At 38.3% G+C, this 19,211-nt stretch overlaps 1 protein-coding gene across 3 annotated transcripts; it reads left to right on the top strand.

Moving 5' to 3' along the window:
• The first annotated feature begins 1,574 nt into the window (after positions 1-1,574).
• On the top strand, positions 1,575-19,177 carry grm1b (glutamate receptor, metabotropic 1b). 3 transcript variants are annotated; one of them, XM_016491793.1, is made up of 10 exons: positions 1,575-1,667; positions 2,074-2,883; positions 3,926-4,175; positions 6,034-6,269; positions 7,252-7,260; positions 10,132-10,378; positions 10,792-10,960; positions 11,078-11,204; positions 15,898-16,828; positions 18,309-19,177. In XM_016491793.1, the coding sequence occupies exons 2-10, from the start codon at positions 2,172-2,174 to the stop codon at positions 19,132-19,134; spliced, it is 3,507 nt and encodes a 1,168-aa protein (XP_016347279.1). In that variant the 5' UTR covers positions 1,575-1,667; positions 2,074-2,171; the 3' UTR covers positions 19,135-19,177. The 3 variants fall into 3 exon arrangements, with proteins under 3 accessions (XP_016347279.1, XP_016347295.1, XP_016347287.1); XM_016491809.1 differs by having other exon boundaries at positions 1,576-1,667; positions 18,344-18,511; XM_016491801.1 differs by lacking the exons at positions 3,926-4,175; positions 6,034-6,269; positions 7,252-7,260 and having other exon boundaries at positions 1,576-1,667.
• Positions 19,178-19,211: the final 34 nt, after the last annotated feature.

Genomic DNA, 19,211 nt, shown 5'->3' with positions numbered 1-19,211 from the left:
TCTCTGTCACACACACACACACACACACACACACACACACACACACACACACACATTCAATAGCACATTCATTGAACCCCTCTATGCTGGATTTGGGTTTGACTGGGGCTCCTCAGTGTCTCTGTGTGAGATATAACAAACTTCCTGTAGGAAACAACTGAGACACCCGGTTGAGAACACACTGACATTTCCTTTCTAATGAACTAACAGCTGTAATAGATCTAATAGTTCAAATATGGAAACATTTTGTGTTTTTATAAAGACATTTGAATGCGGCTCAACAGGAGTTTTGTCTTTTTGAATCTCTGAGCGCCACCTGGAGGAAGATGTAGTTTCTTGCTCACAGGAAACAGTTCTCAGCAACTGCTTGCTCTGTTACTATGGTAACTGAGGTTTCAGTCAGAGCTCGTCTTCTAAACAAGCCTTCATTACGAATGTTAAAGGCAGTGGAGCTCATCTTACACTCTGTGTGGAAGGTTGACATCTCTTCCTGATCACTCGTTCTCACAATCACAGTCTGATTGTTCATTAGAGTTGAACATGTGGATCAAACTCATGTCAGATTTAGTCTTTGTGGGACTCAGTGCTTAGGAGAGTTTGAGAATCTCGTATAATTGTAGAGCTTGAATACATTCAATGATCAGCTTGTGTCTTGAGCTCAACATAATTATAGGCTGATATTTTATTCTCAAATTATGGATTTTATCTTGTTTATCCCAAATATCCAGAGCGGTTTACTCAAATGTTATTATTAACATTGTTCTTTTTTAAATGAATGATCAATAAAATGTTTTCATGTTCATCACTCATATTTCAAAATCTGTTAGATACAAAAATAACATGTCAGGTATTTATTTTAAGCATCTGCAAATTTAATACCTAGCAATGTTGCTGTTTTACAAATTAATGCCAACTGAAATTGTAGGACATCAGTGCTATTTCAAGGTCAAATTGTGAATCCAGTGCAGCGCGTTAATCTCACCACCAGAGGGCTCTGATACCTGCTTATCGAAATGGACTCTTAATATTCGACACAATTCAATTTTTTCACACCATTAGGTTTATACATTACTTGATATTTTAATTATTGGTAACAATTCAGTTCAATATCTATGTTAATCTATTTAGATATCATGAATATATGAGCACAGAGAACTCATCTGAACAAATATCTTTTAAAGTATTTTATAAAGTCTCTATATATAAATGTATATAGGCTGTGTTTCTGTACAATGTGATATGTGATATTAATGTTTTCTCGTTGCAAAATTTAATATTAATTGTATAACATCTATGATGTGTATCTGTATGCATAAACCTGATTTCTTTTTCGAGATGTTTTCATAAATTAATTGAAGTGGAATGTGGATAATCTTGCAGTAAGTACTATTTAGGAAACAACAATAACTAAAAAGTGCATTTTAGATTAGTTGTTCATTTTTAACAAGACACACATACACGAAATGTAATAGATAGCCTAATGTTTGTCTCATATTCCTCAGTATTTGTGTGTCTTGTCTGTGTGTGGTGTGTAAGCCGCTTTCACATGCAGTGATGATAAAGGCGGAGGAGGTTCCTGCGTTCATGTTGGAGGATGAAAACAGGAGGCTCAGTTTGTGCTCCAGCAGCTCAGGAGAGAGATGTGACGACACACGCTGTGATTTCAGGTGAGAATGAGCTGATTAAATGAGCACTGAATGCATGACACAGATATAATACATCAGCCAGATCACTAAACTAGTGTCCTGTTAGGAATGATTGCATGTTGGCTGTTGTAGCAGCTATTATATTTTAGTTAACTTATGGCACAGAACGGCTCATCAACAGGACACATGCTGCATGTTTAGGAAACTTACTTTTCTGTCCGTTGTTTCAATGTCTTGTTGATTCAAAAATGTTTACAGCAGATATCTAGGATGATCTACGAATCATCAGGATGTAATTATGAATAATTATTATGATTGAATATGTCATTGCACTTGACTATCTGACTCAAACCATGGTAGTTTATCACATCTGTAGCTGCTGCTAGAATGTGATCTGAAGTGATTCATTCTCATCTTCATTCTGCAGGGAAGCTGTTTGGATGATCATGGCTGGACTGGAATGCAACAAATATCTGTCTCTTACCAGCGAGATGGAGCTGATTTTAACTGAAGACATCTGACACCATGATGATGTTGAGAATGAATTTCATCATTTTGTGTCTCTCAGTCTTATTGTTTTGTACCTGTCCCATCTCAGCAGCTGATGTTCATCAGAGGTCAGTGGTACCCAGAGCAGCATCCCGCTCTGTGGCAAGGATGGATGGTGATATCATCATCGGCGCTCTGTTTTCTGTCCATCACCAACCAGCGGCAGAGAAGGTCGCAGAAAGAAAGTGCGGTGAGGTCAGGGAACAGTACGGGATCCAAAGGGTGGAAGCGATGTTTTATACACTAGATAGAATAAACGCTGATCCAAACCTTCTTCCCAACATCACTCTGGGTTGTGAGATCAGGGACTCCTGCTGGCACTCATCAGTGGCTTTGGAACAGAGTATTGAGTTCATAAGAGACTCGCTTATCTCCATCCGTGATGACAAGGACGGGCAGAAGTGGTGCGTTGAGGGAAATCCTTCCGCTCAGCCGCCAGCCACCAAAAAGCCCATCGCTGGTGTGATTGGACCTGGATCCAGTTCAGTGGCCATTCAAGTTCAGAACCTGCTGCAGCTGTTCAACATCCCTCAGATCGCGTACTCCGCTACAAGCATAGATCTTAGTGATAAAACCCTCTATAAGTACTTCCTTAGGGTCGTGCCCTCTGACACTCTTCAGGCCAGAGCTCTCCTGGACATTGTTAAACGCTACAACTGGACATATGTGTCAGCAGTTCACACTGAGGGTGAGTTATAGCTCTTTTATAGCTTTGGAGATGTAAAAGAGTGCTCAAGAATCAACGTTATCTCAGTTGTTTCTCCATAGTTTTCGACATAGAGCTATAAAATGAACGTGCATAGCAGCTCAGATGTTAAGATTTCTTGAGAAGACACATGTGAGATCATACTGGGATCTTTCTCAGGAGAATTAAGCAAAAATCTCCATATGCACCCCATTTAGTCTCACTGGTGTCTAAACAGCTCCAGGTATTATTTGTGATTTTTCTTTTTTATTGGGATTGATGTTGGTCTCCTATCATGGCACATTATTCTAAATACTACCCAATCTGTGATTAAAAAGTAACACTGTAATCTTCTTAACAGCATTTGAAAGCGGCACTCACTCAAATCATTCAATGAAACAAATATGTGTTATCATCTGTAGTTTTCGATTCATTCATTCATTTGTTCATTATTTTCTTCAGTCCTTAGTTTGTTCATTCGTTCAAAAAAAATAAATTCTTGTTTTAATTTTAACAGTAAACATTTGTTGGGTAGTATTTTGCCAGAAATATAAGAAATTGTCAAATTTTCATTTGATTACATTTTAAAATATTAAAATAAATTGTTAATGTTTCATGGTTTTATTTGATTACCACTGTTTTTTGATAATAAATTTGTATTAAATCAGAAATCCATAAAATTTTAAAATGGACAACACAGAATTTCTGAAGAAAAAATAAATAAATAAAATAAATATATATATATATATATATATATATATATATACAGTATGTATAAAAATACATTCAGAAATACATTCAAATCCTATTCCATATGTGGATGTTACACTCATGAATTGAAAGGAGCCAGTTCTTAAATTCTGAATAGGCAACTCTGCTTATTTAGCCCAATTATGGGCCATAATCTCAGCAGTAAATCAGACTAAAGGCAATCTGCAGTCTTCTCAGCAGAGGAACTTTGAAGACTGCAGTCTCAGGTGAGCTGGACTGAGGCAATGAGAGACTCTCTGATGCAAATGCTATTGTGTTGGATGTCGTTCCTCAGGGAACTATGGAGAGAGTGGGATGGAGGCCTTTAAGGAATTGGCATCTCAGGAAGGTCTGTGTATCGCCCATTCTGACAAGATCTACAGCAACGCTGGGGAGAAACACTTTGACCGACTCCTGAGGAAACTGCGAGAGCGTCTGCCCAAAGCTCGAGTGGTGGTGTGTTTCTGTGAGGGGATGACTGTTCGTAGTCTTCTCATGGCCATGAGACGCCTTGGTGTAGCTGGAGAATTCCTCCTCATCGGCAGGTGAATATAAGTTTCGTTTTTAATTTAATGAAATGTGACACTTCAGGGACACTGGGGACATTTAGAGGCATTAAAGCATAATCCTTGATAGTCTCATAAAGCACCAGATCTGTCAGAGGGATTCTGCTTAGAAATGATCATGATTTCCTGATGCTGCATGTTTCTATTAATGAGATTAAAATGATGGATGACTGTCCCTTTAGTTGTTTTAATCAGCAGAACACTCTGTTGTTGGTGTAAAGTATTTTATACCTCTGTCTTGACACCAAAGCAGTCTCTATGGACTGAAAAGAGGAACATCAATTGGCCAAGGCTGCTTTATTCTGGGTCAAGGAGACTGTTTTAAAGGAGGCTAATTCAAAGCCATATACTTTAGTAACTTAATGAATGACATACTAGTCACACCAGGCTGAGTTAAAGGGATAGTTCACCCCAAAATGAAAATTCTGTCATTAATTACTCACCCTCATGTCGTTCCAAACCCGTAAGACCTTCGTTCATCTTCGGAACACAAATTAAGATATTTTTGATAAAATCCGAGAGCTTTCTGACCCTGCATAGACAGCAATCCAACTAAAACGTTCCCAGGCCCAGAAAGGTAGTAGGAACATTGTTACAATAGTCCATGTGACATCAGTGGATCAACCGTATGTTATGAAGCTACGAGAATACTTTTTGTGCGCAAAGAAAACAAAAAGAATTCTCGTAGCTTCATAACATTATGGTTGAACCACTGATGTCACATGGACTATTTTAACAATGTCCTTACTACCTTTCTGGTCCTGGGAACGTTTCAGTTGCATTGCAGTTGCATTAAATGCAATCAACAAATCATCAAATACCATTTGTCAGTTTGATAGCTACACGCTCTGAACCAGTGGTTCAAAACAAATGATTCGCAAAGGTTCTGAAGCGTCATGAAGCAGCGCTTCTAAAGTGTTCCTCACTGTGACTAAAAATCATTTTAGGCTACTGTGGATAATTTAAACGTAAAGTAATGCAAATCAGTGTGTATTGCATCTTCGACGCTGCCGTGGCTGTTTCAAATGATGTATAAAACTGTACTGAGTTACTAACTTCATTTGATACTAGCTGTTAGATTAGACCTGTCTATAAGAGTAGAGTTTGAAAAAATGTACTTGAAAGGTTGTAACTGTAATTGAAATGTCGGAAATGGCCTTTGAATTAAAAAGTAAAATCTAAAATCTTTTGGTTTTAATTAAAATCAACTTCCAGGACATAAAAGTGCCTGAAGTGGAAGAACTTGATTGTGGCATTTCTTTGGTATGCTGTAATCACTTTGAGAACACACAATGCTTGTCAGCTGCTCGTGGTAAATTGTCATCGGTGAAATATGAAGTGTCAACTAATAATAGTCAGTTTTTGGCGTGCTGCCGAGAAGATGCTGAGAGGCAGATGGTGCTGATGATACCATGACCACAGAAAGACACCTTCATTATGATCTTAAACAACACACGTTCAAGAAGAGGACTGGGACTAAAAAAACAGCCTGGGATTACATCCTGCTATTATATAGCTCAAATAAATGTTCATGCTCTTTTGATATGCCTGAAAAAGCAGTTCATGCATTGCAAAGTAAGCCAGTTGTGCAATATTTTACCTTGAATGTTGTAGCTAAAAGCATCAGAGAAGGTTATATCAATCTGTTGGCAGCCATCATCACATCACTTGTGCAGTAACGACGAATGTCTAACACAAAGTATGTTTTGTCTGTTCTTTAGCCTGTGCTAAAGTAGGTCAATGCACTCAAGCATCAGTGTTATTCAGGCATTGCAGGTGAGAGATTGAAAAGGAAGCTGGAGGTAATTAGGTAACTAATTAGACACGTTTCCTTCAGTGATGGCTGGGCGGACAGGGATGAGGTCGTGGAGGGCTACGAGCAGGAAGCTGTGGGCGGCATCACTATGAAGCTACAGTCGGAGGAGGTCACGTCCTTCGATGACTATTACCTGAAGTTACGGCTCAACACCAACAATAGAAACCCCTGGTTTGCTGAATTCTGGCAGCATCGTTTCCAGTGCCGCCTCCCGGGATATCCACAAGAAAACACAAATTATAAGAAGAACTGCTCAGGTACGAGGACAGAAAGAGAGAGAGGCTGGATATGGGTCATTCCTAGTATGCAGTACATTTTCGTGTCCCCATCATAGATGACCTAATATGTTAGATAAATTATTAACTAATCCATACGAGTTTTCTTTCATTCCAAAATCACAACATAGACATGAATTTTAAAGAATTCACTACTTTGTTATACACTAACTTCTAAAATGAAAAAAAAAAAGACATTTACAATGTATTAAAGGAACAGTTCATCCAAAAATTAAAATTTTGCTGAAAATTTATCCTCAGGCCATCCAAGATGTAAATGAGTTTATTTCTTCATTGATTTTGCAAAATGTAGCATTGCATCACTTGCTCACCAATGGATGCTCTGCAGTGAATGGGTGCCGTCAGAATGAGAGTCCAAACAGCTGATAAAAACATCACAATAATCCACACCACTCCAGTCCATCAGTTAATGTTTTATGAAGCCAAAAGCTGTTTGTAAGAATCAAATCCATCATTAAGATGTTTTTAACTTCAAACCGTTGCTTACAGCTAAAAAAACATGTCCTCTAAAGAAAATGTTGTCTTGTCTGAATCAGGATAGAAATATGGACAAATCAAGAACCGTTTACAAGTAAAAACAGTTAAAAACAAACATGTGGGTGGATTTTGATGTGAGAGGAGAACAGGAAATGGACTTTTTCACTGGAGGAAGTGTTATTATGGATTACGGACTGGTATTTTGCACTGGTACAAACATTTGTGAGTGTGAGCAATGGATTTGAAGGATTCTTTGATGTTTTGTGGCGATAGTTGTCATGCAAAAAAAAAAAATCTGTTTGATCAAATTACAGAGTTTGAAAGGTACGGCAGAACAGGAATGACCCATTTTGCATGCTATAGCTGTTATTTCCCAAAAGAGATGAAAATAAAACACATACCTTTTCTGTGTTGTTGTGTTTTTGCTCTTTTTGTATCTTTGAAACCTTCTCTGCTGACTGAAAAGGTGATCTAGGTAAATTGACTCTTTTTATGGCACATTTCTATCTGGCTGGGTTGATATTTAACATCAGCTGAAGCACTGTTTTGAGACAACACTCAGTAAGCTGGTTGTCAAATGACACCAGACTTTATTTTCTACATTTGCAATGCCACATTTTGTTTCACAATTTTACAGAACTAGACTCATCTTAAAGTGTAATAATTACAGGGAAGCATGCCACTCACTTTATTATCTGATCTACTTTTATGGTATTTTCATGTTGTTTGTCTATATTTTTTACAGCATTGCTTTGCTATATCTTTTTTACTTGTGTTTTTATTAGTTTTAGTCATAAGTCAAATGACTATATTGCAAAATGTTCGTTTCAACTCTTTGAAACGTGAAAATAAAGGCAAAATGAAAACTGTTACAAATAATCAAACAGAGAAATAGTCATAGTCTGCTGTTTTGTTATTATTTCTTTGTCTAGAACTCCAAGATGGTAAGTGAATATTTTTCTGAAGAGCTAACGTGGAGACCCTTCACTTCAGCAATATAGATAGAGGTCGACTGATATAATACAACCATATGATTTAAAAATAAATTATGTTCTGTGATTCTGTGTTTTAAAAAAAATGTGTCTATATTTTCAGATCACTAGTAAATGTTATTAGATGAGAGAGTTTACTATTGTCAATAAGGTCATAAAGCAGCACCGAATATCGGTTGACCTCTAATATATGAAGTTATTGGGATGTTTTTTCCCCCATAAAGAAATGAGCATTTATAAGGGCACTTCGGTTTGAACTTTATATCCCAATAACAGCTAGATTTATCATGCCAGTTGGCTTGGCTGCATGTTCCGGTGGGGAACTCTTTTAAGCTCCAAACATTTTTAGTTGCTTATGCTAATATGAATCAGAGCTTTGAGAGAGAAGAAATTAAGAGGTCACGCTTCTTATTTCTATAGATTTGGCTCCACTTTACATGCATCTGCTAAACACACAACTGGAGAAAAAAAAGATTGTATCGATGTCATACTGTGACTATGTAAAAAAAAATGTTTTGGTGTTCACTATTTTTAACAAAGATAATAGTGACCAGACACATTATCATCTGGCGCCGTAGTGTAAATAGGGTAAACAAGGTCATAGTAAATTATATGGTGACCTTTTATTTCTTTACTCATTAAAAATCAAATATTTTAAAACCTAAAATAAATTGATTAAGCTAGACAGCACATTGTTCCTCTATTTTTTGTTCTTAAAAAAATTCATCTGATTATTGGGATGATTTTGATTAATTTTTGATGAGATGATATTTGGGTTGAGATATCATAGCACAGTATCATATCCTTACTGAAGCCTCCAGTCCTAATTATTTAACTTTGCATGTAAACAAAACTTTGACATACCAAATAAAATGATCTAATAGAAAGCCAGGGGGGTTATCCTCACAATCTGCCTCCATTATTAATAAGATGTATTTAATGTTTTAGTTTTTCTCAAAGTGTCACTGTTTTATTTTGGGATCGGCCAGCGAAGCATGCCTAGATTTGAGCTTTTGCCCGTTGCTTGCTGCAATGCACTTTAATTTACAGATATAAGGTGAAAGCCATGTTACGATGAGCATTTTCTTTGAATATGTGTTTTTTGGCAATGAATGTTTGTGGCTTACCCTCCTTGTGAAGGGTGTCAATGATTGTTTTCTGGACAACTGTCAGATCAGCAGTCTTCCCCCTGATTGTGTAGCCTAGTGAACCAAACTGAGAGACCATTTTGAAGGCTCAGGAAACCTTTGCAGGTGTTTTGAGTTGATTAGCTGATTGGCATGTCACCATATTCTAATTTGTTGAGATAGTGAATTGGTGGGTTTTTGTTAAATGTGAGCCAAAATCATCACAATTAAAAGAACCAAAGACTTAAACTACTTCAGTCTGTGTGCATTGAATTTATTTAATACACGAGTTTCACAATTTGAGTTGAATTACTGAAATAAATGAACTTTTCCACGACATTCTAATTTATTGAGATGCACCTGTATTTATCAGCTATGGTGCCTGATATTGCTTCCTGCTGGCTTGTTACAGATCACCAGATAATGAGCCGATAGGGTGTCCTTTGACATTGCCCATTCCTTTGAATTAATACAGCGATCTTTTTTTTTTTCTTCAATTGTCAGCCACATTTACTTTGATTCATGAGGGAGACGGGCAAGAATGAGAACACGGATGAATAATTAATTTCCTTGCTCAATTAATAATAATGTCACCATCATGTCCATTACTAATGAAATGCTGAGTTGGGTTACATAAATGGTTTGCTTCGCCATGGCAACTGCATTTTGTTTGATCTTCTCTTTTAATGCTGCTGTCTTCTGATTCACTGTCCAATGCAAAAAAATAAAAATAAAAAATAGAACTTACTGTCATGTCACCTGTGGCTTAGGAATAATGATGTCTTTGGACACCCTATCGTTCCCTTTAAAGTGCTCAAAAATGACTATAAAATGGGGATTGGAAATATCATGGCTGAACTTGTTACAGTGGGTATTTTCATTGTGATTTTCATTTCAGTAAAAGCCTTTTAGCTGCAAAATGTGGAATTTTTCAGAATTTGCTGGTATTGCTGAATGATTTGCTGCAGTCAGCATGAAATCGATATTGACCCTGTTTACTTTCTTAATGCACTTTTCTTTATTTACTGTCAATGATGTCTTCATTGCTTACATGAAAAGACTAACATCACTTGGTTGGGGATAATGTCAACCAGTAGTCAAATAGCTGATTAGATCTATAAGGATGTAAAATGGGTTGCAAATGTTGTTTCATGTTGACTAAAACACTCATTGAGTGCATTGCATTGATGTTCTAATAATTGCTTTTTGGTTTGCTGATTCTCACAGGGTATGAAAGCCTGGAGGACAACTATGTCCAGGACAGTAAGATGGGCTTCGTCATTAATGCCATCTATGCCATGGCTCACGGTCTTCATGATATGCATGAGCACTTGTGTCCGGGTCACGTGGGACTGTGTGACGCCATGGACCCCATTGATGGCAGCAAACTGCTGGACTTTCTCCTCAAGACCTCGTTTACTGGTGTGTCTGGAGAAGATGTGTGGTTTGATGAAAACGGGGACTCGCCTGGCAGGTCAGTCTTACTTACTGCCCTACATAAAGCTACGTTTTATGCACTAATTGAATAACACAAAAATAGCCATTAATTAATTTTTAAACCACCGTGGAGCATGCATCCAATAAGTCCAATGGCCTGGCTTCGGCAAACACTCACTCACAGGCATTTCTGGATTTTTTTCCCCATAAATCTGTGTTTTGGTAACAATATTCATCATTTTTCATTAGTAAAGTACATTTATTCCAAAGAAAATTTGAATCAACACAGGAAGACTTACATGCTGAAGTTTAATACTTAGGTTTAGGGGTTTGTTTAAATTGCTGACCCTAACTAGAAGCAATAATAATAGTTATGCTTGCCCTAGATAACAGATATCAGAAAACTGTTATCTGAGTGTAGATGAGTTACTATCTCTCTCTTTTTTGAAGGTATGACATTATGAACCTGCAATATGTAGAGCCTGGAGTCTATGACTATATAAACGTCGGCTCGTGGCATAAAGGCGTTTTAAGTATCGATGATTATATGATCCAGATGAACCGTAGTGAGATGGTCCGATCTGTTTGCAGTGAGCCCTGCTCCAAAGGAGAGATCAAGGTGAGTTTGTATATTTATTAGCAAAAACTCTCATATAAAAGAGTTGCCTTTATTTCCATTGCATCCATTTCTTCTTAAGATACAAATAAAAGAAAATGTGTTCCTGTGTCCTCACAGGTGATCAGGAAAGGGGAGGTGAGCTGTTGTTGGATCTGTACGGCCTGTAAAGACAATGAATATGTGCAGGATGAGTTCACCTGCAAAGCCTGTGAGCTGGGATGGTGGCCGGACAAAGAGCTGCAAGGTACTTCATTTGCAGTAGTCAACATCTGCAGTAGTCATTTTGTTAAACTTCAGACCCAGACTTTAAAACTGACAAAACGGTAAATTTGAATTGTTGTAGCTGAAAGTACTACACTCTTTTTAGTAGCTGAAAGCGTTGTCATATTAGCTGAAATATTCAATTAAAAAAATAACTATGAAAAAGTGTAGTCGGTTTTAATTTCAAATATCAACTGTTGCAGATGTTTCTCCTAAAATTCCTCAGGAAAAATAACAACAAATACAAATGAGACTATACTTGATATAAAGTCAAAGTATAGACCTAAAAAATGAATGTGCATAGTATTGCTCAGAAAATGTAAATTATTTGAAGTGAAATGTTTGATATCGTACTGAAATCTTGCATTTTGGTTGGCTTTGATATTTTGGTTTCTTGTTGAGTTTGAGATCTCTTCTGAAGCTCTAGAGGAGACATGATATTACTAGAGTCAGCTGAAAAATGAAGCAAAATCTCTTTGATTTCATAGTTGTCTAGAGGAAACAATGGACAAACTAAAGGGAAAGTATGTGCCATAATTAACCTTGGTCTACAACCTTAAACAATCCAGTGTCACCATTTGTGCCAGACAAGAATGACACCTCAAATTGTGTGGCTTGTCGAGGAGAGGTGTGATATTATTTTTCTAAGCAATCAGACTTGCTATTTTTATATGACGATAAAATTACGGTGGTGACTTTTGCACAAACTTTTTTCTTCAGAAAATGTTCAGATGTTGTTAATGATTTTCCTACATGGTACTGTTGCCCAAAGTTTGATTCACTTTAATTGGTTTCAATTTAAATTTAGTAAAATTTGAAAACTGAGTTTTGAATTCAAAGGAACAAGTATGTGTCTGAATCAAAGCATCATAGATGCGTCATCAAACATCCATGCAGAACCCCATTCTCCAAGCCTTAGATTACTGATTTGGCTTTTTAAAAGACCTTCACTGTCCTATTTTCAAAAGGTTTCCCATGACACCTGAAGGCCATTTATCATTTTTACAGATTGCTTGCGCTGTACAACTTATCGCCTGTGACAGCCCTACTTCACTACCTACTTCTCTGGCCTATTTTCATACACTATGATGGTCAATGTCAATGCAGCAGCCTAGAGTGTCCTAGCAATGTATTTTTCATCAGTTCACTATAGTATAGCTCCATTCTATGCTACTGGCGTAATGCACAGATTCACCGTAGCTCAAGAATAACCCATGTGCATGGGACAAATACAGATTTTTTTCGTGATTCATGTATTTCTAGATGCAAATTGTTGTCTTTAAGCTCTCCTTGAGTTTTATCATTGGTAAAAGTGTCTGGCTCTCATGAAAACTGGTGTTGGTAATGAGGAAGCATTCATTTCCTCTCTCCTGCTGCAGTCTCTCAAGTCTCTTTCTTACGGCCGGTCCCTTAGTGGCAGGGCTGTTTATTTTTAGGTGAGCTGGAAACCTACTTTAGCACTTGGTGCATAAACGAGCTGGTCACACTCAGATGGCCAGTCCTACAAAGACACGCAGCAATGCGAAGTGTATGCTTTTGCCATTTATAATTCATATTCAACAATGCATGCTTTGATCTCAACCCCCTGTTGAACTCTTAGAGTGTTTGCTTATTGGTGGAAGCATAAATTCGTAATGTCTCACATCCTATGAATATAGACATATGAGTCCACAGTAAAATGGGAAAAATCTATGCAGGTGTGTTTTGAATATTTCTGGACTGTGGCTAGATGGTTACTAGAGCTTTGCTAGATTGGCCAAATTCAAGAGAACCAAAGCACAAATTTTGAGAGTGGTTTCCAGGGCTTAATAAGGGGTTCATAGGTGTTTTAGCATGTTGTGCAGTTGCCAGGTTGTTCATAGTATTTGCTAGGTGGTTACTTACTGACCCAAATCAAGAGAACCCACTCTGAATTTTTATGGCTGGTTGCCAAGACATTGTTTGTGGTTGCTGAAGTGTTCTGAGTATTTTTGTGTGTTGCTATGTGATTGCTAGGGTGTTCAGAATTCACAAGGGTTACTTACTGTCCCATGTGTGTAAAAAAAAAAAAAAAAAGTCATTGCCAGGGCATTGCTATACATGGGTTTTGGTGCATTCTTAAGCAGTTGCTAAGGAGTTGCTTGGTAGTTGCTTTCTAGTCAAAATCAATAGAACTCATCCCAGATGTTTGGGGACTGGTTGCCAAGATGTTGCTTTGTGGTTTTCAAAGCGTTTTGAATATTTTTGTGTGTTGCTATGCGGTTTCTAGGGTGTTTAAAGTGGTTACATTTTACCATGTAAAAAAAAAAAAGTTTGTGGGTTGTTCCCAACGTGTTACTATGCAGTTGCTCTAGGTGCTCTGAGTGGATTTTGGTGCATTGCTATGTGGTTGCTAGGGTGTTCAAAGTGGTTGCTCATTGTTCCATGTAAAAAATTGTTTTTTAAAATTAAAAAGTTGTTGCCAGGACATTGCGATGCAGTAGATATGAATGTTCTAAATTGTTGCTAGGGTGTTGGTTACTTATTGGTCCAAATCACCAGAATTCGTCCCAATATTTTTAAGGACAGAGGCCAGGATGTTGCTATGTGGTTGCTAAAGTATTTTGAGTGCTTTTGTACACTGCTATGTGGTTGCTAGGATGTTGCTAGGTGGTTACTTACTGGTCAAAGTTAAAAAAAATAAATAAAAAAAAGATAACAGTCCCAAGTTTTGGGGGTTGTTGCCAGGGTGTTGCTATGTGGATTTTCTTAGTGCTCTGCATGGATTTTGGTGCGTTGCTATGTGGTTGCTAGGGTGTTAAAAGTGGTTACTTAATGTCAATTGTAATAAAAAATGTGTCCAGAGCATTACTATGAGTTTCTAAATAGCTGCTAGGGTGTTGGTTACTTAATGGTCCAAATCAACAGAACTCCTCCTGAAGTTTTGTGGGTTGTTGCCAGGATGTTGCTGATGTAGTTTCTAAAGTATTTTGAGTGTTTTGTGCATTGTTATGTGGTTAGGGTGTTGCTAGGTGTGGTTACTTACTGGGCCAAGTTAAAAAAAAAAACAACCCCATGTTTTGTGGGTTGTTCCCAGTGTGCTGCTATGCGGTTGCTCTAAGTATTCTGAGTGTGTTGCTGTGCAGCTGATAGGGTGTTCAATAAGGTTACTTACTGTGCCTTGTTTAAAAAAAAAACATTTAAAAATTGAGTCATTGCCAGGGCTTTGCTATGCAGTTGCTCTGAGTGGATTTTGGCGTGTTTCTAGGGTGTTTAAAGTAGTTAGTAGGGTATTGATAGGTGGTTGCTTACTAGTGTTCTAGTGGATACTAACTGTTACGTAAAGCTGCAGTGTGTAAGTTTTGCCTCTTTGTCGCCATCTCTGTTTGAAACCTGCAATTGCAGTTATTTGCGGAAATATTTTCTTTACGTGGGTTGTGCATCGGCATGGCTCCTCAGCACGGATGAATCTAATGTTTTGAGCTAGGTTTATGTGTGGGCTGTCAGTCAACGCACCAGTGAGGATATTCGCTGTACTTCAGAATTATACTACGTCTTGGAAGTACATCCAAAATAATACGTTTCACCGGAAAATCTCATCTGAACAAGTAACATGTCTGCCAGTTTTGTTCTGACCAACCTAAAAAAAAAAGTTTCACAATAAATTGCGCTACCAATGGTGATTAAATCTAACTATCACAAAGTAAGCTCAGATCAGGTCAAACCGTGCAAATTATTATTATTTTTATACTTTGGTCTCAAATTGTTAATGTTAACATCAACATTACATGATTTTTGAATTTCTGTACAGTAATCTGTAATTGTCATACCATTCGAATGTCATCTAAATAAATTGTTCTTTTAACCTCAAAAAAGCAATTTAATGTTCCTTAGAACTCGTTCTCTTTGAAATACAAATCTTTTGTAAGTACAGTGTAATCCCACATATCTGTAATCAGATCATTCAGATGCACATTTAAAATTATAATCTAATTTCAGTCACTTACATGTGTTTCAGTACCATCATGCACCGTTTAAAACTCAATTCTCAAAATGATAAGTTGCTGTAAGAAAAGGCTGCAAATGATTCGCCACCTACAGCATCCACACACACAATAGAGCCTACTAGCCGGGACTCCTTCTTTGTGTATATACAGACGTGACGTAATGACGCAAAGCGAACGACCTGAGCCACTCAAATTAGAAAACATTATTACGAGCTTACCATTGTGAATCAGACTAAGGTAAGGAGATAGTTTTGAACACTGATTGATTATGTACTTGCTTTGTAATTTATTTAGGATATTTTTTAACCAAAAAAAGTTATGTAATGCACCTTTAACAAACAAAAACATCCCCAAATGTTTTGGAGTTGTTTCAAGGGAGTTGCTATGCAGTTGCTAAGAATGTTCTGAGTGGGTTTTGGTGCATTGCTTTGCCATTTCTAGGGTGCTCTGAGTGGTTGCTAGGGCATTGCTATGTGGTTGCTTACTGGCCCACGTCAAAAGAGTCCCTTTGATATTCTGATCTGTAGTTTTGGGTTTATTGTCTACCAGATAAAAAGTCTGAAGCTTAGAAAATTATTTGCACACCATTATTAGCACAGTATAAGCAATAATAATAGGGATGTTTGCCTTAGCAAACACTACTATTAATAATTTAATGCATTGTGTTCATAGTCTCACATAAGATCTAATCATTTTGTCTTCTCTCTTCAGTCTGTGAGCCCCTTCCCCTGCGCTACCTGGAGTGGAGTCATCCTGAATCCATCGCGGCTGTCGTCTTTTCATGTCTGGGCATCCTAGTGACCAGTTTCGTCACCTTCATCTTCATACTGTACCGAGACACGCCAGTTGTCAAGTCCTCCAGTCGTGAACTTTGCTACATCATCCTGGCTGGCATCTTCCTGGGTTACATCTGCCCCTTCACTCTCATCGCCCGTCCCACCATAGTCTCGTGTTACCTGCAGCGCCTCCTCGTGGGCCTCTCAGCCTCAATGTGCTACTCAGCTCTCGTCACCAAGACCAACCGCATCGCTCGCATTCTGGCCGGCAGCAAGAAGAAAATATGCACGCGCAAACCACGCTTCATGAGCGCCTGGGCTCAAGTGGTGATCACATCCATCCTGGTCAGTGTGCAACTGACTTTAGAGGTCACATTGATCATCTTGGAGCCTCCGGAGCCCATAAAGTCCTACCCGAGTATTCGAGAAGTTTTCCTAATATGCAACACCAGCAATTTGGGCATGGTTGCGCCATTGGGCTACAACGGCCTGCTCATTCTCAGCTGCACCTATTATGCGTTTAAAACTCGCAACGTCCCTGCCAACTTCAACGAGGCCAAGTACATCGCCTTCACCATGTACACCACCTGTATTATCTGGTTGGCATTTGTGCCGATCTACTTCGGCTCCAACTACAAGATCATCACCACGTCGTTCTCCGTGAGCCTCAGCGTGACGGTGGCTCTCGGCTGCATGTTCACTCCAAAAATGTACATAATTATCGCCAAGCCTGAGAGGAACGTACGCAGTGCGTTCACCACCTCCGATGTGGTGCGCATGCACGTGGGCGATGGAAAAATTGCTTGCAGGAGCAACAGCCTGCTAAACATGTTCAAACGCAAGAAGAACGCGTCTGGAAATGCCAAGTAAGTATAGCTCAGCAGCGTTAGTGCAGTCTCTCTCCGTCCTGTTGCGTTAGAGCCCATGGGTCCAGTCCTGTTATTCCAGCTTCTCTCCAGATCTTAAGATCATGCCAATTTCAGGAGCTTCTTCAATTAACGGCTCTCTCAGACATCTTGTGATTTGCAGGTCAACTACAATTAAAACCTGCACACCCAGGGGCGTCTGAGCAGCACGGCTGGGGGAGACTGAGAGACTGTAGTAGCTTTAGATGTATGTAATGGCAAAGAGCAAGAATTATTATTGTCCCACTACCAGTTATTGAGTTGCTGGGTGGTATGGTGGTGTATATTAGATAATGGTAGAAATTTGTCAGCTGGAAGAGATTTTTATACCACAGGCACTGTAGATATATTTGTGGTATTTATACATGAAACATAGAGTAATGCAAAAATAGAGAGAAGGACTTTTTCCAAACAAGGCCAAAATATTTGGGCCTAGTGGTTTTATGGTTGTGACTTGTTGCATAAGTATATCACTGTTTTGCAATGCCTGTGGTCAGAGTTGCAACTATTTGTTTTATAATATTAGTCTTTCATTTTAATAATGTGAAGATGTTTCTGCAGTGATGCCAGACTAATTCATTTGTTAGTCTAAATCATTTCCAGATAAAATGTGAAAATGAGATAAAAATTTCTAATTATTTGTGATGTATATTGTGGAATAAAGTGTGGTCCAAACATTTGAGAGCACTAGAAAAATTATTCTATTTAGCTATGTTTTAATGTAATATTTTATATTTAAATATATTATATTATAATGTTTAAATATTATATTATGCAATTGGGATTACTGATTATGGATGTTATTTAAAATAAATATTTTTTTAAATTATATTACTAACAATTTTTGAGTGAAAAGTTTATTTGAATTTTTACACAAATTCAGAATCTTTTACCATTTAGTTTTTCTGTTTGCTTTAACGACAGCAGCACTGGATCTGAAATGAACAAAACCTGATGATCATGTTCTCCGGCATGATTTGAGATCATAAAAAAACATCTTTAGCTTCATTTGGAAGTAAATCTGACCATCGTTACAAAGAGTCACATGAGCAGTGACACTCATTTACTCAAAATACTTTTGATTAGTCTAGTCTAGAAATAGTACAGGATCTGAATTTTTTCTCAATGAATTGTTTATTACCAAGTTTATGTGAAAAATTCTACATTTTCAAGTTGGCCTTAGACTTATGGACCTCACTTTAAACTGTTACTTTGATACACAATTACTTACAGTGTACTGTGATTAAGATTTTGGCAATATTAGATTACCGCCCAACTCTATTGAGCTGTAAAAACAATTGTTTTTAAGCATACACTAAATATCTGAATAGTAATATTCAGCATATTTTTGCATAATTTTTTACACGAACCAGAAATGTTGTTCTTGTGTTCACCTTTCTCGGTTCCTGTGAAATAACAGTCGTCTTTATTTTGTTCATAGTTCTAATGGAAAGTCTGTGTCATGGTCTGAACCAGGTTCAAGACATCCTCCGAAAGGGGAACACATGTGGCACAGACTGTCTGTACATGTGAAGAGGCAGGAAGCCGGATCCAATCAGACGGCTGTCATCAAACCCCTAACTAATACCTACAATAGCCCAGGCATGGAATTTTCCGATTTAAGCACCAAGACTCTGTACAATGTAGCTGAGGAGGATGAGGGCGACCCGATCAGATACAATCCCTCGGGCAGCCCTCCTCTGATGGCTCTCAGGCAGTCGCCTGTCAGCAAGCCTATGAAGGAGGCGGGCGCCGATATGTCGTTTTACACTCCTGAGCAATACGTGCCACGAAAAAACAGTATTCTCCCTCAACATGGTATTGCAGATCAAGAGGTGCTCGAGTTCAATTCAAACATGCCCGATCTGGATGAGATCATAAGCCTGCCTGAGCCGGGCGACGAGGTGATTTTGCCATTTCAACCCCACATATTGCACCCACATCCGATTTTGCCCATGCAACTGGGCGCGTACACGGACGAACCTTTCTCCCCTTTGGAGGAGGTTGAAAACGAGCAGTTCGGGCTTCTTCACGGCTACATGTATGACAATGCGCAGATCCACGATGAGGAGGAGTTGGTGCAGATTAAAATGGCAATGGAGGACTCTATGGCCCTCATGCCACCTTCTCCATTTCGTGATTCTCTCGGCTCAGGCAGCCCCGTTCCCAACTCCCCTGTGTCCGAGTCCATCTTATGCACGCCGCAGAGCGTGACGTACGCATCCGTCATTCTCAGAGACTATAAGCAAAACTCCTCGACCCTTTGAAATGTATTTTAGGAGATCATGTCAGCTCCAGCTTTGTGAAATAATAGCTACTGTACTAGTTTGTGCAATAATGTGCC

This window comes from Sinocyclocheilus anshuiensis, unplaced genomic scaffold (genome assembly GCF_001515605.1).
Source record: "Sinocyclocheilus anshuiensis isolate Anshui unplaced genomic scaffold, SAMN03320099.WGS_v1.1 scaffold261, whole genome shotgun sequence".
NCBI classification, from domain to species: Eukaryota; Metazoa; Chordata; class Actinopteri; order Cypriniformes; family Cyprinidae; genus Sinocyclocheilus; species Sinocyclocheilus anshuiensis.
The sequence above is the reverse complement of the archived record's forward strand: the minus strand, read 5'-3'. Positions and strand labels throughout refer to the sequence as shown.